The following is a 21,895-nucleotide window of genomic DNA, read 5'->3' on the forward strand; positions in this document are numbered from 1 at the left end:
CAGAATTGGGAAAGGGATCTACTACCTTATTAGTGCTGACTGCGTGTGTGTGTGTGTGCACGTGCGTGCACGTGTGCATGTGTGTAAATGTGTGTGTCTGTATGTGAATGTATGTGTGTGTGTATGAGTGAGTATATGTTTTTGACTGATTGTGTGTATGTTAATATTGAGCATGGGGTTGTGGGGGGGGAGTTGTTCCATGGGCTATACTTTTCAAGCGTGGAATTTTATTTTATCTAGCGATTAGATACTAGGGCTTCAGGCATGCCAGGCAAGTGTTGAATGTCTAAACTAAACACCTCATCCCCAAAGCTGGGGTTGTAAGCAACTTCTGGCATGAGAGTTGTTCCAGCAGAGGAAGCCTTGGGAAGACAGAATATTATGATTTGTACAGTGGTCAAGTGAAGACCTGAGTTTCTGTCCTATTATTACTACAGCAAAAACGAATTGGCTTAAAACAAGCATTTCTTACAGTTTTCAGTAGCAGAGATCCCACTAAGCTAAAAAGATTTCTTGGTATTTTTCAGCTGCAGGGTACTTTAGGCAAGGTTCCTCCTTCCATCCATTAGCCAACAGAACAACAGTCTCAAATTTCCTGACTCTGTCATTCCTGCCTTCTTAAGACCCTTCATTGTGCTCCTTCTGGAATGTTTGCAGTGTCTGCTCCTCAAGGTCATGCACATTAGTCATACCTGGGGAATCCCTTGGCATAAGGGAAGAACAGGCACAACTCCTGGGAGCAGCATGGTGAGTCTGTAGGCAGCCGTTCTGTCACTGTTGAACCATTTTGTATGTTGGCATCCTGTGTTCCTGCTCCTGGTCCTGCATTATCTCCCAGGTATGGCAGAACTAATCGAGGTGCTGCTCATTATTAGGGTATCAATGCTGCAGCTGCTGCAGCTGCTGGAGGCGCTGCTCCTTCGTCCAGAGAGGTGCTCGTGCTTGCGCATAACCTTATGGGCACCTGGGAGGGTCTGCTGGTTTAACTTAGATTGTACCCAGGGGGCTAGGAGGTGGACGGTTCACATCTTCCCACGGCTATGTGGATTGTCTTCGCATCATGGAGGTAGCCTTACTGAGGGCTAGTGTCTTCTGGCATTTTTATTAGACTATAACTACGTGGAGAGGGAAGGATGATATGTATTAAATATCTTAATAGGACAGGTTATTTCTACTTCCAGCATGGGCAATAAAAGAGATGGCCACACAAATAAAAATAATTACAGTATGTGGTGCCTGCTCACAATGTGCAATCAAACCCATGAACCAGTGACTTTCCCCTTATTGAGTTAAGGTGTGCTTTCCACTTCGCTCTATTAACAGCATTCAGGACCATTGTTATCTTGTCAATGGCATCTTTAATTAAAGACTCCCCTGGACCACTCTAATCACTTCCCATTGTGAGCTCACTTGGGCTTCAAATGCACTTTGATTAAAATGATGGCAATTTGTATCGAGGTGTGCTTGTGGACCGAGGGGTGTGAGGGAGAAAAGAAAGCAGGGCCGGGTTTTTTTGGGGGAAAAGGCTTTTCTGAAAAGAAGCAAGTCTTAAAATGACAATTGGTGTATGAATTCTTCTCTCCTTTTTTCACCTTTTCCTGTATTTCGTTTTGGCATTATATTCCAACGTAAATGACTTTGTGGGAAAAAAATCATCTTGATTTTACTGGGGGAAAGAGTATAATCTTCCACTAAAGGTGCATTAACCCCTCTAGTCCATTAGGATACTATTTGATAAATGTCTCCTTTTATTACAACGCATGGCAAGGTAGCATGAAAGAACGAATGTAGCTCCCAAATGGCAGCCATTTACTCCCCCGGCCCTGCTTTGTTGTGTTACTTAGGAATCACCTTTACCCAGGAGTTCCCTAGTCACACGGTAGAGTCAATTAATGCCAAATCTCCAGGATAGGGACACTCCATGCATCTGATGCTTTCAGTAACATTGTTCTGAAACTCACTTAAAGCAATCCAGTGAATTCAAACCCTGGACTGAGCCATGAGCTAGGAGGAGCAAGGACAGTTATGCATTTTCATCCATCACTAGCAAGCAAAGAAAGCCTGGGAGCGGATGGTGACCCAGCATGTTCAAGGTGACCTAAGCTACCTGTCTTCCTGGACTTGTCACTTATCTTCCACTATAGTGCCAGCCCACCAAGATCTTAGTGCTTGGAATCAGACAATACACTTGGAGTTATAAAGGACAGACCAGAGAATCATTAGAAATGGGAGTATTTTTTTGCTTGATTTTTGTAAGGGTCTTGAAAGCAAACCACTAATATTTTCATTGTAACTGAAGTAAAAAAAGAAGACTTGTTTTTAAGCCCGGAAGTGTGGTGGCATCATGGTGACAACTAAATCAACCAGAGAACATCTGTTGCTTATGTAATAAACAGAAAATTAGGGCTGTAGGCGGAGGTTGTGGTCAGTTAAGCGCTGACTGTGCAACCATGAGGATTTGAAGTCGGATCCACAGCACCCATGTTGAAAACTAGGGATAACGGCATGAACTTCTAATCTCAAGCTAAGGAGTTAGAGACAGGGTGATGCCAGGACTTCTGGGCCAGCCAGTCTAGCGGAATTAGTGAGCTCCAGGTTCAGTGAGGGATGCTGTTTCCAAAAACCAAGAAAGCAAACAATAGAGAAAGACAACAGGTATTGACATCTGGCCACTACGTGCAGAGACATCTATGTGTACATATGCACACATATACAGCAGCATGTATACATACGAGCTCAATACATACACATAAATCAGTACTGGGTCTTCCTGGCAGTACAGTCATGTAATCCCAGCTGCTACTGAGACTAAGGCAAGAAGACCTAAAATCAAAGTCGACAGAAGAAATTCACGGCCAATCTGGACCATTAGTGAGATCCTATCTCATAATGAAAAATAAGAAAAAGGTGCTCTCTCAGTGGGAGAGCACTTCTCCAGCATGTGCTAGGCCCGAGATTTGAACTCATCGCCACATAATGGCGAGAATGGGAGTTAATGAAAAAGAAATGGTATTTTTATAGTTTTCACTGAACTTCTTATATAGGAAGTGACTGTATGATCTCTATCCAAATCACAAAATACTTAACAATATGTAAACTTTTAGGTCTAGAGAAAAAGAATGATCTGCCCAAGGTTTTCTTGGATCTTGACAGGACTAACTGGAACCTAAGCAGTAGGAATTTCTGTGCTCCCCTCAGTGGGCCACGCCAATTCATTTCTGACAGTTCTTTATATCTCATGAAATCTCAATGCCTAAGTTGGAAGTAAAACCTTGACAAGGGTGGCATGTCATCAGTACACTTCCATTAGCTCCAAGACGGCAGGTAGAGTCTCACCTGGAAAGGCAGGATATTCACTAGGAATGGAGCAGGGAAGCGGAGTCTGTGCCCTAATCATTACTTCATGCCAGTCATTCTATACCTTCTGGTCTGAGTATGAACCAAATTTCATTTTCCTAGGCCACGCCCCACCCTGTCATGATTATGTTGCGAATTTCCTTCTCTTCTCTCTCCTTTACTGTCTCTCTCTCCCGCTCTTTCTCCTCTCCCTCTCTTTCTGCCTCTGCCTCTTGTAACTCAATTCCCTGGAAAGAAATCCAAAGTTGTTGCTAGAGCAACTGTTATCAGAAACTCTCAGGTGACCTTCAGCCAACAAATCTCTCTCTGCTAATTAATCATCAGGTCCCAAGCCAGAGATCTGGGCAATATCTTCAACCCTTTCATCTCTTTCAACACACACACACACACACACACACACACACACACACACACTTCCTAGCTTCTCTTATCCCTCTCCATTGACTCCAATGTGGAGATTAGTAAAGGGATCTAAAATGTTCACGATTAGAGACAAGGACACTCAATAGCTCCACAAGAAGGGCAGATAGATCTATGCAGGCTTGCACTTATGAAGATGAGGCAGTAGATAACGCCTCTGAAAGTGACCCATCCCAGTTCTCCCAAATCTGAAGCTTTAGGTCCTCACCATCAAATCAACTGGAGGCAGAATTCACATTTCTGTCTCCCTCCCCATCCTTCCTTCTTTAAAATTTTGCTTTGCTTTGCTTTTCAGATGTACGGCAATAATGTCTCCCTCTCTGCATGTGTACATACACCTTGACCAGTGCGATGGTCAATTTTGATTGTCAACTTGATGGTATTAAGAAACACCTAGGCAATTAGTGAGGAACTTGGGTCTGCACCCACTATCATCTTGGGTCTGTCTGTGAGAACATTTTCAGGGACAATTCAACAATGAGCACATGCACGCAGGAGGCCTCGGACACCTAGTCTGCCCAGGAAGGGAGACACTGTCAGATTCCAAATGGTTTTCTACAAACGTATGCCCTAGATATTCTCCTAGGAAAGAAACAAAGAACACACACCTTTTTTACTTAATCATCTAATGCATGGTAGCGATGGCTTTCTTAGCTGATTTAGAAAGATCCTTAATGGGCTCATTGTAGATAAAGTAGAGGAGCAACAGTTCTAAAACTTCCCAGTGACAGTGGGTGGGTGTCAGCAGCTGGCCAACAGTTGTCTGTAAGCACCAGCAGTCCCCTGTGGCCGCTACTGGCTACAGCTCCTCTGGGAACACTGCAGTGGCCTGGAAAAGCTGTGGCCCACATCTCAGACTCATCTCACTCTTTGTCACTTCTTGGGAATATGGGGCCTGGAAATTATCTCTCTTCCCTCGCTTTTGCCACTGTCCTGGTTCCTTTTTTTTTTTTTTTTTTGTCAAATTGACATAAGCTATAATTATCTGGGAAGAGGAATCTCAATTAAGAAAATGTCTCCATTAAATTGCCTGTAGGCAAGTCTTGATTAATCATTGATGTGGGAGGCCCTGGCTTACTGGGGGTGGGAAGGGGTAGCACCAAACCTGGGCAGGGGGTCCTGGATAGTACAAGGAAAGAAGCCGAGCAAGCCAGGGGTAGCAAGCCAGTAAGCAGCATCCCACCATGCTGTTTCAGTTCCTGTCTCAGTCCCTGCCCTGACTTCTCTCAATGATGGACAGTGACCCGAGAGCTGTCAGATGAGCAGAAACCTTTCCTCCTCAAGATGCTTTTGGAAAAGGTCTTTGTCACAGCAACAGGGAGCAAACTAGGACAGCCATCATGCCCCCATCCCCAAAGGTTCTCCCCTGGAACCTGCTAACATGCAGTTGGTAAATAAATTGGTATGTAAAGAGAATAGTTTCCAATGTCATTTTTTATAAATAATTCTAATTTTATAGCCAATTCTCTTAGGTCTTTGCAGAGGGCAAGAAAAAAATCTGTCTATGAGGTTATGGCCTTCTAAAATGTGATTTCTTTTTTCTGTCTCTTTTCAGTCACATTCTTGTTTCATCAGGAAGGGGGCAAGGTGCATGCATGGGGGCGGTGCTGGTGTTCACTAGATGAGATGCATGGGAGGGATGCTGGGGTCCACTAGATGAGATGCATGTGAGAGATGCTGGGGTCCTCTAGATGAGATGCTGTCTCTCAACAGGTACACAGGGCAGTTGGAAACTGGCCTTGCGTTGTGACTGGCTAATCTCTGAAATCAAATGGGGTAATTTACAACAACTTTCTAATCAGCTTCTGAGTCCTGTCAATTCCACAAATACAGATGAAACAAACAAACAACACCAACAACAAACCCACTAGGTCCCAAACACTTCTGTGTTGCATAAATGGACCATTTCTCTTCCACCTCCTGTCTATGGTATCATATTCTCTTTGGTCCATAGGACTGAACACAACTGACATGTCACAATTTTTGACTGAACTTCACTCACAACACCAATCATGGGAATTCTTCTACACGTCCACAACATTTACTATGAGATATTTCTGCTTTATTTTTCTTCTACAGAGAGAGAGGGGGTAGCTTCAGCTGGAAGTGAGTTTGCCAAGTTTGGATGGTGAATAGTGCTGGGTAGGCCTGGGAGTGTTTAGCCAAACTGTCTGTGAAGCAGGAGCAGCAGAAACACCTGCAGCACCAACAGCACCAGCACCACCGGTACCAGTAGCATCAGCACCAGCATCAGCACCACCAGAATCAGCAGCACCAGCAGCACCAGCAGCTCCAGCAGCTCCAGCAGCTCCAGCAGCTCCAGCAGCTCCAGCAGCTCCAGCAGCTCCAGCACCAGCAGTAGCCTGCCCAGACACCTGCTGTCAGGGTCAGTAAATAGCAAGTGCTCTTAGCTTGACTCAAGTGGCTAGGATCAGATGGGGACTACCGTATAGTTCTAGTAATCTGGGATCAAGAATGCCTTATCTCCTGAGAAGCCAAGGCTTTTGAGTAATGTATTGTTTAGTCTTGCACTGGGGTGGGAGGCTCTTTTGGGACAAGGGCTTCAAATATTAGTTTGATATAAACATACATCACTGCAAACGTATCTTCTCATAAACCTCTATATCTGCTATAATGGCCAGCTGGCCTCTCTTTTAATCTTACTGATAAAAAATGTATGTATTTATGTTTTCTGCTTATCCTTCTAAAAATAAGGTTATTCCAAACAAAGCCAAGGACATTTTTCTGTACATGCTCTGTATAAGCAAGGTTTAGGAGGAAGTATATGTGTGTATATTTATATATGTGTGTGTCCATTTATGTTTATGCATGTGTGTGTGTGTGTGTGTGTGTGTGTGTGTGTGTGTACTGTGAAATCAAACCCACATGAAGCTGTTGATAGTATGATAGAAACTCATCTTGGGAAAGAAAGTCCATCTTCTTTTCTCAGAATTCCAGAGTTCCTTCTGTCTTCTTAGCATTTGATGTCATTTCACACTCTGCTATTAAAAGCAACACCCACTATATATGCATCTTTTTAAAAGGTGTTTCAAATGACCTAGTTCTCCCTTTCCAAACTTGGTACCCATTAAGTAGATTATATCATTCCATGTATATATACAAACCTAGGAAACAAAATAGTTGAAATATCCCATCCTTGCTGCACCCAAATGCCAGAATATGTGTCCTTTTGTCAAGCCGTCAGCAAGATCACTTACATTTCTGATGCTGGTCTAAGCATCTGGTCTGGGATATCCACATGACAGTGTAATTGGAAAAAGAAATGAATGTTTGCCTTTGGTTTCATTTTATTGCTTCTCAGAAGAAAGCTCCCCATAATAATTTTCTGGTCCAGTTCTCTACTCTCCAGCCGTTGGTAAGGTGCTGCAGAAAGCAGGGTGAGGAGGACTGGTCTATCTAATTTGACATACAATGTTCTTATTGTAGGATAGCTGGAAAGGGCCACAGCATGAAATCCTTTTACTTAAATACCCAAATTTGACTTTTATAAAATGGTTAGAAATTGATTAATCTATAAAGGATGAAATCCCCGACCCACCCATGATATCTGAGAAAACATAAAACAAAAACCAAAGAACAAAAACTTTAGCCCAGATGTTTTGAATGGGAACACAGAAGCTGAGGTGAACTTCATTGAGAGCCATTGCTCAAGTCACCGTGTGCACACAGCCCCTAGGTCAGGAGCCTGTGGTCTAGATAATGTGCGGTCTCCATCGGGAAACCGGAGGCTTCTCATCTGCAAATCTCCCCTGAAGGCCCTGATACTATCACCATTCACTTTCTAGGGACCAGTCCACTCCCCATCCAGAAGGCCATCCTATCCCAGTCTGTTTATAGCATGAAGCTAGTTCTCCCGTCTGTAGCAATGCTGTGGTGCAGTTGGAAGAAAGACAATTGAAGCAGTGTTGTGACACCAGAGTGACTCTAACCAAGGATGAACCTTTAGGTCTGGTCACTCTTTAAGACTTCACACACACACACACACACACACACACACCTCGACTTACAGCCATCAGGAAATTTCCCTAGAGAGAAAGATACCACTAAGACCCCTTTCTCATCTTTTCAGATAGGACTCAGATGACATTTACAGAAAGCAGCCCCCTCCTGCCTCCTTGTCTTAAGTCTGCCCATAAGGTGCATTCAGAACCTACTCAATTTTCATGATTCCCATGACTCTTTCTACTGCAATGGTACCTAGTGAATACCTTAACCTGAAAACCCCAAATCAGAAACGCTCCAACCCTAAAACATTTGAGAGCTGTGGTGGTTTGAAAGAGAATGCCCCGCCCCCCATAGACACGTGTTTGAAATACTTGCTCCCCAGCTGATGGAACTGCTGGGGAGGCGTGACCTTGGTGGAGGAGGTTTATCACCTTGTATCATCAGGCTGTAGGGGCAGCAGGGGCAGGCCAGCTTAGGGGCTTCACAATCCTCCTGCTCTCCTCAGTACTCTGTGTCTCAGCTTACAGTTTCATACGTGAACTCTCAGCTGATGCTGCAGCCCTCTGCCACCTGCTTCCCCTCAAGCCGTCGTGTCCGGTAAATATGCACATGAATCACACGTCCATGTACCAACACACACATGAACACCACACACATTCACACACACATCGAAGCCTGAAAATAGAGCCAGGTGAGATTCTTTTAATAGCAGGGCTGTTCTGTGTCTTTAATTCCCTATCCACAGCCATAGAAGTCAGGCAGAAAGCCTAGAGTGATCATAAAGAGTTCCACACGGGGGCGGGGGGCACTTAGAGCAGGATAATAGAAATGGGGTAAGGACGAAGACCTGGTAGGTCTGAATCTAAATATAGCGTAAAGATGTTTGTAAGATCCACTGTATTCTGTATGGCAACATTATAAGTATCAACAAATCCAGTTCTCACACCCCTGACACAAAGGGATGGGATGAAATGGGGCAGCAGATTTTTGCTCTGTGCCAGATTTAGAGGCAAGTTTATGCGGACAGATGGATGGAATAAAATGAAAATGGGTTTTCAAGTGATATTACAAAGGAAGACACCACAATGGCCTTTTCCTGATTAGTCAGAAGATTAAAAGCTAAAGAACACAGATCTAAAGCAGCTTCTTGGCTTAGACGGAAAAATTTATCTCAGCTTAACAAATAAACAAAAAAAAAAGGGAACAGAAAGGCATTTTCTATTTTTAGCAGTTTTCAAATAGTTTGGTGTCACTCAAGGGGGGGGTGAGGATTACAAAGGAAGTAGGCTAGCCTGCAGCCCAGAGTGTCCATTCCGTAAGGATACAAGACACATTAACAGGTTGCAATAGGGAACATGTGCCTTTTACCATTCTATATTTCCACAGTAAAATAGGAAGGAAAACACACACATCACTGATGTAAAATCTTAGGGAAACCATTCCTATCTGTATCCACCTCCCTAGACAGCAGTAATAGTCTAGATACAGATGGACAACCCCAATTGGTTAGCATGGAACTTAAAAGGCAAAGGGTGGCCCATGGAGTGACCTCACTAGGCCAACCTGTCTTTCACGGTTATTAGACTCTGTGAGTTCATAGGCAGTGTTCTGTCTCACCTTAAAATTGCAGGATGCCCTATGCAATCATTCCTCTCCAATATTTTTGAGCATTTTAAGTCCTCATATACTTGATGCCTGTTGGCACATTTCGTTTTCTGACCTCTTAGGATGGGGAAGCTTCCAGAAAGAGATTGGGATGGAGGTGCGCTGTAAATTAGGTGTCTCAGAAAAATGTGAAGTAGCCTTAGGCAGGCTCTCATAATGAGGTGGAAGGCATTGGGGATGGGTTTGAATGGAAAGAGCTGAGCACAGACCCAGAAGATCGATTACAATGAAGGGAAAGGGTAGGGAAGTCGGAATTGGCAGAAGGCCATGACTCAGGGAGGATTGACTGGCTACCTTAGTCAGTAGGTACTCAGTATTCCACATTTGTAGACAATAAACCTCATCTGTACTGAAAATGGGAAGAGTTTTAATCTCAGCACAATATGGTATCAGGAATTATCAGTAATCTTCAGCTGATGGAAAGCAGGATGGGGAGTGTGCGTAGGTTAAACATATATCCTGTGACACATTATATAAAGTACTTGAGCATCCTGGGGTTTTGGTGTCTTTGTAGGGTCCTGGAAGCAAACCTTTGTGGGTGCTGAGGGATGACTCCACTTGACATTTGGGGGGGGGGCAATGAGTTAAAAACATACAGATGAGACAGCAACCTCAATCAAGTAACTAACTTCCCTAAGACTGTGAAACTCTCCGCAGCTCTTTCTGTCCCTTGCGCCGAGGATGCAGCTCACTGGGTCAGCACTTGCCTAGCATTCTTGAGTACCTGGGTTCAATGCCTGGTACTTCATGCCAAAACAAAGCTAACCTCTCTGAGTCTGCTCCCAATATCTGCCAGCTGCAGTTCCTTAAGCCATCAGCACCTCTACAAGGGCCACCTTTTGCCTTTTTAAGTCCATGCTAACTAATTGGGCTTGTCCATCTGTATCTAGACTATTACGCTGTCTAAGGAGGTGGATACAGGTAGGTACAGACTGATTTCTACACAACCAAAAATGTATTTCACGTGCCCTCATAGCACAGCCACACGCTAAATCCCCTGGGAGATTCACTAATAACCAGCTCGCGGAATATTGCCGTGCATTCTCTTTAAACCCTATAGAAGAGCTAGGTAGAACCACTGGGTACCCACAAATCCTTCTGTATAAATCACTATAAAAGAATCTGTTTCAACCATCTGCTTCTCTGGCTCTTTTTCTTTCCAGTATTTTTCTTTCATGTATTCCATACTAACAACAACAACAACAGAAAATCTATTTTAAAACAACCAAGATGTTATGACTAAAAATGCCAGAGGTATGTATCCAGTTTATGAGACAAATTGCTTTCTAAAGAGTAGCTAGCTTTATCTTGTGTGGAAGAAGGCAACATTTCTAGAAATGTTAGAGCTGCAGTAAGAAAATAACCAACTACTTTCATTAAAAAGAGTATGTGACAAGATTTGTATCTGTTCATGTAATTGAGTTTAATGCTGTTGAAATCTGTCAGACCTGAAAGCTATTGAAGACCACATTTATTTTTCCCAACACTTAGGAAAATCATCTAAACAACTGTCTCCCTGCTTGTCAGGAGTGGGCCTTCTGATGAACCTGAAGAGTCAGGATAGCATCATTTGAGGGCCCCACACAGTGCTGTGCACCAAGCAACATCTGCAAAGGTCATTTAATTTTGTGTGCAGGTGACACTGGGGGGAAGTTGAAGCACAGATACTGGCCATGCATCTGTCTACCGGTTCACCATTTCCCACTTAATGCCTCCTGTTTAGACGCCAATAACCTTAAGATGCAATGCAGAACTGTATTTCCTTTATAGTCTCTGCTTCATCCCGAGACCTCTTTCCCTCATTTGAACAATAAACTCAGATTTTCTGCAGAAGTCCCACTGAATAATCAAGGAACGATTAATATGCTGGCCTTCTCAGTCTCTCACCTTGGTTCACCTTGGTTGATTGACATATAAATCTCCCAAGAATTTTCCTCTGGGATGGCGCCATGAGGTATGAGTAGACTCACCCCTAAGACAAAAAGAAGAAGAAAAAAAAAAAAGGCCAAGAGGTCATACAAAAATAGCCCAATTAATTTGAAGCATGCTATTTGGGCACCTTATTGATGCGCACACAAAAGAGTTTCTCTTACTGATTTATGATTTATAAATAACAAACCTTGAAGACCTCTAAAAAACATGAGAAAACCCTTACTCTATATCAGTGACCAAAAGAGAGCACATTCAATGTTCATTTTTATCTGAAATCTTGCCAGCATAATTCAGTTCCCTTAAAAGACTGGCTATCCCAAGACCAGAAACTACCAACTATACCTGACAACATAAGAATTTATCAGCCCTTCAACTAACTTTCTCCCAAATTAAAAATAAAATGTGGTTATATGTCTTGTTCTCATCTCCAGAGAGGGTGTCTGGGATGATGGGTAGTTAACATTTTCCTTGAACCTGGAATGAGATCATCTTACAAGCAACATCTGCAAGGAAATTGAGGAATGGGCTATGTGAATTATCGCATCTTTTTCAAAGGAATTAGGAAAAATACCAAGAGTCTGAGAAGTTTTAGGATAATCTGTGTCATTGTGCAATTAATGTGACTTTAAATCTGCAAACAGCAGTCGGGAAGTGTCAAAGGAGAGACAGTGACTTAACCACGCGCATGTCATGTCATTGTGAAGCTACACTACCGCATGTGAAATGTCCCGTTTCCTATTTATGACTATGAAGAAAATCCTTTACTTTGGACAAAGAGAGACATCTGGGAAAAACTTGGATTCTCTTGAGTGTGACTTTCTCTTTACAAAAAGAAAGGAACTAGAGAAACAGTAAGAGCGCCACACAAAATAAAAATCTCTGGGCATCCTATGCTGTGAGCAATGCTGCTTTCACTCTTATTCCTTTCGCTAGCCATAATGGCAGAGAAAGCTTACAGGTTGCTGTTGACAAGCTTTTCCTGTTCTTCTCTGTGTGTGTGCAGCAGCTACAGAGTCAAGGAGTGCGAGACTTACTGTGAATCCAGTCATTTGTGATTCATATTTACATCATTATTCAGTAACACGCTAGTGACTGAAAATATCCTTCACTAGAAGTAAGGACGGGGCACGTTGAAATCCTGCGCACAGCTTTTCAGTAAGAAGATGCATTTCTACTCTGCACCTTTACCATCAATAGTGGGATAACTGTAATTGACATGCTGGAGACCTCCAATCAGATGTTCCTTCCATTTGCTGTTCTTCCTTAATTGCAGCTACTGAATGGCATGGTCTCCATTGTAGGTATCTTTTCCTGGTATTGAAGACAGACTGTAACTTGGGATATTCTGGATGTTCATATGTCACCTAGAACCTATGTCCTAGTCATTCAACCTTCTCTTAGTTTGGCCTTTGTCTCTCTATTGCCTCTTCTTCCCGATCTCTATCCTGTGATTACACAGAAATATGAAGATTTCTCTGTAGAAGCCCAGCGGACTAGCAGACAACCGTGTCACGTTACATTAACAACACTTAGCACATTCCCTGACATGGAAAAAACACATCACCAGTATGAAAATGTATGCAAAGGATTCAAACTTCTTAGCATAAAACCAGGCTCTGAGTTATGCTGTCTTGTGTTGACCGTCGTTGCCTGGGGCTGTTTGTGGATCCTCTCATATCTCATTTCTTTCAAGTAAGCTTCCCTCCCTTTGTTTAGATTGAAGCCTTATTCAGGTTCTTCCTAAATTCAGCCTGTATCAAGAAGCTCGTTCATTGGCTCTTTTATTTTTTTTTATTCTGATTCAATCATAATTTATGTTAGCCTTCAAACATGGAGGTTGAAGACAGCTCATCACAGGAACAAGGATGGTAGGGCAGGGGACATTAGAGCCTTGGTGGCACATTGCAGAGTATGAAAAAGAAAACACAGTGGGAATGCTTTATGCCTATGGTCCCTTCAAGAAGTCTCCATTTGCAACAGGCCATTCACCAATTCCCTTTGATTTAAAAAAAATTGCAGCTCCCCAATGCTACCAGCTACTCTGACAGGTCTTTTCTTTTTTTTTTTCTTTTTAAATTTGGTATAACAACAGAACCACCTGTCTGAGTTTCTTCTTTCATATTTTGCATAATAAATGATCTCCAGAGTGCACTGCCTGGCGATTTGGGATAGATGGCATCAGAGCAATCTAATTTCTTTGCCATGTTTCTGTGCTCTCCAGTTCCCCAGGGCATAGTTTGCATTTATGCCCCGCAAATAACAAGGAGCATGTTTCAATTCCCTACACTTCTTTTTCCTAAACCTCATTTGCACTGTACAGCTGCAATCTCGTCCGGTGGTTCTTGTCAGTAGACTTGAAAACTTCCCGCTCATGGTTATGACTGACAAGCGAACTGAGTTTTATTTTATAGAATATGAATGTTCCTCAAAGGGAGACAAGGGAAAAGAAACATCTTTTGTTTCTCCTAATTTTCATTTCTGTGTTTCTTTAAGGAAAATTAAGCAAATATGGGCAATGAATGATTTGGTCTTGGCACTCACTCAATATTTCAGAAATAAAGTATATTTTGGAACAGTGTATGAGAGGACACACGTAATCTGGGGGAGGGCAAAGCAACATCTGTCAAGTTAAGAGAAGTTCAGTTTCAACTCACAAAATCACCAGACAGGCTCTCATACCGTGAGACTGGCCCTGCCCCAGAATTCATTTTATGGAATAAAATGGTGGCCATTTCCACTCTTTAAAACCTTGGCTTTATATTTAATTTCTGTGTTAGAACATGGCCAGATTAAACGGTCCTGTCCCTCTCAGCCATCATTGTCCACCTGGGGCTCATCACACTGTTAGTTCTCATGGCATAGAACTCAGAAGAGAAACCAGTTGCTTTTTTGCTTTACTTGGGTCTCAGGTAGCAACTCTGAAGATCGATCTATATCTAGGATGCCATTTTGAAAGTGATCTATGCCAGGGTTCTAAAATATCCAGTACAAATATCCAGAAAATCTCCTCCCTTAATACTCAAAGAAGGGAAATGCATATTTAGAAATTTGTTGTGCTGATGACATCAGCCTACAACTGATGGTTGAGTTTCAAAGAATGGTAATGCAAAGATTCATCATCATTGTTTGCCAAGAACCAGTGAAATAATAATTTAAAAAAACTAATGTGGTTATCAAAGGTCGGAGATGGCTCATAGGCCAGAAAATGAGTCATGTGACTGTTCTTGCACTAAATTGTCAGTTTATGTACACACTCACACACACACACATAATGAATAGGCATGACACTTGTAGATTGTAACAAAGGATTGTGTTTGCTTCCTCCTTATCATCCTTTAGGTATCATACTCCAAAGGGTCTCAGACCTGGCAGCCCACCCATACTGCCTGAAAAAAGATGGCTATCACCAGCATCACACATGTTGTTCTATCCCCGCAGGCACAGAGAAGGCTCCGCCTATTTCAGGAGCACTTTTGAGCTGTGTGTATGCCAAATGTAGCTACAACCTTTGACGCTTTCCCACAATGAATCAGAGGGATCTTACTGCATACTTATAAAAAACAAGTCTTTACACAAACAAGGAAAAGGTACAAACACACACTTACCACCCACCTGTATTTGGCATCACTAAGCGCCCCCCTAAATGGCCAAAGACACCAGTTGTTCTCAGCTCCGTCCTTGTGGGCAGTGACGACAGATTTTGGATGTATGGTGTTTTGTTTCTGGGATGTATTGTAGTAAAGCCGCGGTTGTTTCCGTGGGGAAAAGTCCCGGAATGATTCTTGCCATGGTACTCGGCCCTCTCTGACACTCCTAGGGAAACCATGAATGAGCTCTGGACTTTAACCTTGATGTCAGAGAGAGGGTTGAAGAGTGAGGACTCCGTCATGAGCTCCTTATCCAGTGGATCCTGTAGACAGATGGGCCCACTGTATGTCCGGCTCACCGTGAGGTCTGGCTGCATAGCCGGATTCAGGAGTAGAGAGTTTCCTGGTAAGACAAGATCGATCTGTCACTCAGACACTAAAGAGACACCCCCGTTCCTCTTTTGCTGTTACTTCTATTAACGGAGAATATGCATGGGTGTCGGGTGCACTGATTGGCAGCAGCTGGCTCTACTCACCCAGATGGAGTCACACACCAGTGTCTGGGAAATGAATGGGGACCTCTGGCCTTCCAGGTTTTTTTTTTTTTTTTTTTTTTTTGAGTGCCATGGGCCCCACCCCTTCATACCCAGGACTCTTTGCATGCCTTCTTTTCAAGATAAGGAATTCGGACACTAGATTGAGCGGCTGTATCAGGTAGTGTTTGTGTGATTATTTTAACTGGCAAAGAAAAGGTATAAAAAAAAAGAAGAAGAAATGAGAAAGATGTTTTGCAATCCAGTTTGAAGCAAAATAACATCTGTTCCTTTTAAATAGCAAGAGATGGCACAGTTTGGTGACTCTTAGTGTTGCTTCGATGAGCCCATAGAGGCTGTGGGAAATCCCTTGTGGGATTCTGAGTGGTTCCTGGAGCTGGGTCGGGGAGGTGCGTCCATTACCAATCACGGTCTGAGGAGCCAATGTCCTTGAACATCACACACCTTACTCTGGCAGGGAATTAATGCTCCAGTGGAGATTGGCTTGGCTTGTATGTGGGAGGCATGTCAGAAAGGTAGCCTTTCTGGCTTAAAACAAATGAACAAAACAATCTTCATAAAAACAGAAGAAATTGGACTGGGGTTTTAATCATCTGTTGGGTTCACCATTTTTTTTTTCTCCCAAGCCAAATGTTAATCGAAGCCTGTGATATTTTCTCGTGATGAAGTAATCTCATTTGTTAGTAAATAACCGAACATCCTTCCCTCCCGAGCCTCCCACCCACATCAGTTCATCAATACGACAGCTCAAATTGAAACCCAAATCATATTAAAAAATTTCCCTTTGGGACCTGACCAAAAAAATTGTTTCAAATATGATATTTTTGAAAATGTTTCAGTTCTAGACAGTACTACATTAGTCTCTATTGTTTTTCTATTTTCCTAATTTGTACAAGCACCAAGAGAGGCTCTATCACCTTGACTTTTTGCACAGTGCGTCGGGATGCGCTAAGAACCAAGAATCACAGAGAAAATAAGACGTGAGAATGCAGTGCTAATGGCCCTTTGATGATGCCCTTTCTCCATCTTTGGGCTGCTGTGTTGAGATGCAGCCACCATCATGCAGTCCTTTTTAACAGAACCACACTGAGTTCAACAGATGATAACCTTGCTCTTGTCTTTGGTCTTCCCAAGAAAAAGAGGGACTGAAGAATGTAACACATTTGAAAACAGTATGAAACAGCAGTTTCCATGGAGACTTCAAAATCTCATAGCCCCAAACCTCCTGGCTATTTGATCACAAACTCCCACCTTTCGAGGCTTAATTTTTGATTATTTGACTACTCTTAAAAGACTCGCCTAGCACATGGGGGAATTATTTCTGAAATGTAGACAGCACAGACCAGGAACGTAGCTGGGTATAGATGTATGTACGAGGCTAGGGGCCACAGTGGTAGAAAACTTGCCTTGCATATTTGAAGTCCTGGGTCCCATCACCAGAAACACATAGACACAGACACAGACACAGACACAGACACAGACATACAGAGAGAGAGAGAGAGAGAGAGAGAGAGAGAGAGAGAGAGGGAGAGAGAACTAGACAGAGAGAATGAGAGAACACAGACAAACAAAACACACACTCACATGCACAAATCTATAATAGAAAATGTTGACTGCCAACTTAATTTAAGCCTGATTAGGGCCAGTTACCTGCTCCCCACACCAACACACACATACACACATACACACACACTTCTGCTTACCCCTATCTTCTCTTTAGAAACCTATTTTCTTCTTTTAATATAAGCATGCTATTCTGTCTGGCTCCTTTCTATCTTCTTATCTGCCTACTTATTTTGCAGTGCTAGGCATTGAACCCAGGGGTCTACACCTCCTGAGGCTGTATTCGTCCACACCATAGCAGATTATACTTGTAAAGGTTAGTTTTAATTTCACTGGCAACTTGACACACATAGAATCGCCTGAAAAAAGAGTCTCAATGAAGGACTATCAAGATCAGATTGACCCGTGGGAATGTCTGTGGGGAACTGTCTGGATTGTGTTAACTAATGTGGGAATAACATGTTCACTGTGGCAGCATCATTCCTTGGGTTTGGGTCTTGAACCCTGTAAGAGTGGAGAGAGTGGGCTGAGCACTAGTAAGAATATAAGCGTTCATTTCTCTCTGCAATAAACTGTGGACATGACTAGCTGCTTCCGATTCTAACCTTGACTTCCCAGCAATGATGGAACTGTCATCTGCAATTGCCAGCTGAATAAACCCTCTTTCCCTTGAGTTTCTTTTCTTTGAGGTATTTCATTACAGTTTCATTGCAGAAATGAGACTGGGATGCCATTCTGCCTAACATTCTTGGTGTTTCCCTGCCTGGGGTACTAGTCATGTTCATGAAGATACCATCTTCAGGACAGTGGAGGTTAAAGTCACAGTCTATAAACATGAAGTTCATTGTCAATGGATATAGGGAGAGTAACAGTTATAGAAAGATATTTTATCTTCTATCATGATATTTATGAAATTCTTAGACAAAAAATTAACAGGGTGGTCAGATGCTCTGATGAAGTGATTCTTTTAGAGATTCACAATATAACAACATTCTGACACACTTCTCTAGGAGGAGAGGTGTCCAACTTTGTAAATCACCGTTCCCTAAGCATGTTTAGGAAAGGCTACTGCCAACCTCCTGTATCTGTTACTTGCTGTTCCACAGAACATGTTGATATCCCCTGATCGGAGGACATGTGACCATCTAGCGCTATATTCAGAATATGAGCTCTTCCCAAATGCCAAGGGCTTCCCCGTGTTATTCTAGGCAAACTCGATTTCACAAGAACACTGTGAGGAGGATGTTAGCATTCTCATTTTATAGCTGTGAAGCGGTGACTCAGAATAACTGCTTTGCCTCATAGCTGTTTTGTACGATAATACAACTGGCTTTAAAACATGGGGACTTGGACACAATACTGGCTCACCAATAGCAGCTTAACACAGAGGTGCCCAGAAATAAAAGCCAAGGGGAGAAGCCCATCTCTCCTAGTCATGTCTTAATTGCTGTGGTATCAGGTTTGGGTTTGTACTTCAGTAGCCTGTGTGCCCAACAGACAGTGGGCACAGAAAGTCTTCAACATCTAGGAGAGGTAATACCTATACTATGAAGAGAAATAAAAGCCATGGCATGGGTAATGAGGCTCAACGTAGAAAACTCCATTCTTTGAAGAAAAACAGTTTCTCTTTGCCTTAAATTAAAACCAAATATGTCCTATCCCCACCTTGAATTCAGGAACAGGTTTGGCTCATACTAGAGCATTAAATGACTCTCTCTCTTTTGAGAAAGAGCATGGCTGTGAGTTGACATGAAAAATGTTTCTTTCCCTACAACAAAAAATTGGTTGGACTTGGCAGTAGCTGAAAGTCCTTTAGCCTGGAATTTCATTTTGTCGTTGTCTAACTGACCCCTCAGATATCTTTTAAATCCTTTTTACTTATTCGAAATGAGTAAATTATAAAATCTATATAATAAAGGTGTTTGGGAAGTTGTGATCTACAGCTGTTTCCTCAGCCTTTAGTGCTGACTATTTTAGTTAATGAAATTAAACATATAAAGTGTTTCTTAAACATATAAAGTATTTCAGGTTTCTTTAAAGATAAAAGTTGGATAATTTGAGAACAGTAACTCATTAAGCATTCTAAATATAAAAGGTTGAACTACTTCACTAGAATGTTGCCAATAATAAATTGAGATCCATGCATCCTAACAGTTGCTGAGGACCAAGAAAATTATTTTATCAAATTTGGTGTTGTCATGAATGGAAACACCTTGGTAGCGGCTCTCAGGACCAAGAGCTACCTTCACACAGGGTCAACAACATGGGGACCCCTGTGTGAGTGAGGCCCATGGTCCTGAGGATAAGGTGTTGGGGGACCTATGCCGCTGACCTTGACGAACTGTTTTGAAGTTGAAGGTCTGGAAGCCACCTGTCAATGCAGAAGAGTCAATGACATCCACGCCGTAGTCACTGTGACTCCGTCTGTAGAGGGTGACACCAATGACCAGGACTGCCACGGCCACGACAGCTGCGCCCAAGCCCGAGTACAAGGCAATGTCGCTGGCATTTTCAATGCCTGAAAGACACAAGAGAAGTCCTAAGTGGCTAACATGGGCTAAGGCCATAGAACCACCCCAGGACAGAACATGGTATGCTCTTGGAGTCTGGAGCCTACTGCTCAGATCACATAGGAAGCTAGCTTCAAGTTAGACTCTTATTCACATACTAGTCATGTTTCCAAAGCTCCTTGTATAAATCCGAGCAGGGCTAGTCAAAATATCTTAACTGTGTGAAGGTAGCTTACCATGTAATGGACTTGGAGAGAATCAATTTTGCAAAGAATATAACACTTTTTTCTAGTAAGAACAAACAACTCCTTAACTTATTTAAGGAAGTCATAGTTACCTGAAAAGTGTTCTTATATTTTTATTTTTATTTGAGGGAAAACAGACTCACACAAATGACAAAAAAAGAGGGGCTTCTCTGCTCATTGGGGGCTTGGGGCACATGCATTAGCATAAAGCTGTTTAGGGTAGGGTGCTAACATGGTATGAGAGTTAGAAGAGATTAGAGTTTATGAGCATGTCAACTTTGATATAAATACTCAGTCAGAGTACAGCAATAACCTTGGTTTTGCATATGTAATCATCACGAGAGCAGTTTTTATGTGAGACAGGAATAGTTTGATTGTTGAGGGCTCTTATGTCCACGGTAAATTTTTTTTTTTTTTTTTTTTTTTTTTTTTTTTTTTTTTTTTTTTACCATGGGCTCTTGTGTCTATGGGAACTGTTTTCTGGTACCAAGCCACTGTTAGACTCTGACACTTTGTTAGGGGTCACATGCTGATTCTCCCATACCTCGCCTACTCCATCCTATTGAATGCATGGGCAAAGCAAAAATAAAAACGTTAGTTTAATTTTAGGATGTGGATGTCTCCCCAACCCCCAGGAGAAGCTACAGCTGAATTCTTTTCCAGACACATATTGGGTGTGGCTCATCCCAGAAGCAGGTTGATAATGGCTATTATAACTCAACATAGAAGAATTATCTAAAACAAGGCAATCCTAAAAGGCAACATCCCAGAGTGTATGGAAATGGAAGGTGGCAAGAAATAACTACATAATCAAGTTCCCAACAGATTATGTAGCAAGTACACGTAATGGGTCCGAAATAATTATTCTGCCATCCAGGGTTGGGCTGAGGGGATAAAAGAAACACATCATATATTTACCTTGTAATTGCATCACACTTACTATGCATTCCTCGCACCCTAAAATGGTACTTATCAAATGGGTAATGCTAGTCACACAAGTATAAAGTGAATTTATTTTCAACGAAGTTAGTGGGCCATAAAATAAGGTGTTACCAAATTAAAGAGTGAACGTGGAGACCAAGCGGAACCAAATCAGCGGTAGTGCAGGAAACACATGAAAATATCGGGCAAAGAGGAGCACAGCCGTCAGAAGGAGTCAGGCCTGAAAGGTCAGGAGTTCCACAGACACGTTTAATAAGCAAAGCATTGTGAAGCTGTGCCATGCAACAGGGTAAGACGCAGAGCTTCATTCTAATTCCAGGATGGGGGCAGGCAGACACCCTGCCATCATTCCCCAGAACTGCGGACACCAGGAACCACACCTCCACTGCAGAATTTCCATGCTATGCCTGCGTTTCTTTTGGAGGAACAAGGAGGCATCCACCAACCCGGTCATGCCCCCATCCCCGTGTTTCCTTGGAGGGAAGAAAGACACTCAGGGCAGAGAGCACACTGATCACAGGAGACGCATCACACCAGGACACAGGGCACAGTGAGCGGACTTGGAGTTGAGACCAGTTAGCTCTTTTCCTTCCTTGCATAATGCTGAGTGGTGAGAAAACCATTGAAAAGATACTTCTGGGGAGCACACACCTTCTTAACAAAGGAGCACATGCAGGGGAGCAGCCTGGCTGTGTACTGACTGCAGCTGCTTTGCTGCTGAGCTTGTAAAGTCGAGATAAAGGCATTCTTAGAGTTCCAGGCACTGAAACGGGAAGACTGGAGCCAGGAGCCAGGGAGACTACCAAGGTAAAATTCAAGAGCTCAAAATGGAAATCACTGGATGTGAGCCTGGTCAGACAAAAGAGGGAGACAAGGGAAAGCTGCCTTTCCCTTCCAGATTCCCATTTCGGTCTTTGATACATAAGGGGGCCGAATTATCACCATCATTCCAATCCTTCCCTTTAGACTAAGGGCATGTATTCTTTATCATGTTTCCTTTCCCAGGAAAATTTCTGAATCATCTGACTTAGGTTACAAGAACAAAATATTACATTAAAAATATTTCACGTGAGTAAAGGGAGCAGAGAGATGGCTCAATGCTTATGAACACTCTTGCAGAGAACCTGAGAGTTTGGTTCTCAGTACCATATAAA

General features: G+C 42.6%; 1 protein-coding gene across 2 annotated transcripts in view; it reads right to left on the reverse strand.

Annotated features, from left to right (window-relative positions):
• The window catches only part of Unc5d (unc-5 netrin receptor D), a 506,477-nt gene that overhangs the window by 49,439 nt on the left and 435,143 nt on the right, over window positions 1-21,895 (reverse strand). The window contains exons 9-12 of one of the 2 annotated variants that reach the window (XM_050146837.1): window positions 20,344-20,358; window positions 19,377-19,562; window positions 14,953-15,330; window positions 11,296-11,380 (exon numbers count right to left, since the gene is read on the reverse strand). In XM_050146837.1, the coding sequence (XP_050002794.1) occupies window positions 11,296-11,380; window positions 14,953-15,330; window positions 19,377-19,562; window positions 20,344-20,358 (664 nt within the window). The remainder of the gene's footprint in view (window positions 1-11,295; window positions 11,381-14,952; window positions 15,331-19,376; window positions 19,563-20,343; window positions 20,359-21,895) is intronic. The other variant, XM_050146838.1, reaches the window with a different exon arrangement.

The sequence above is a fragment of the Alexandromys fortis genome, unplaced genomic scaffold, assembly GCF_014885135.2.
Source record: "Alexandromys fortis isolate MF-2015 unplaced genomic scaffold, M_Fortis_MF-2015_v1.1 scaffold_55, whole genome shotgun sequence".
NCBI lineage: Eukaryota > Metazoa > Chordata > Mammalia > Rodentia > Cricetidae > Alexandromys > Alexandromys fortis.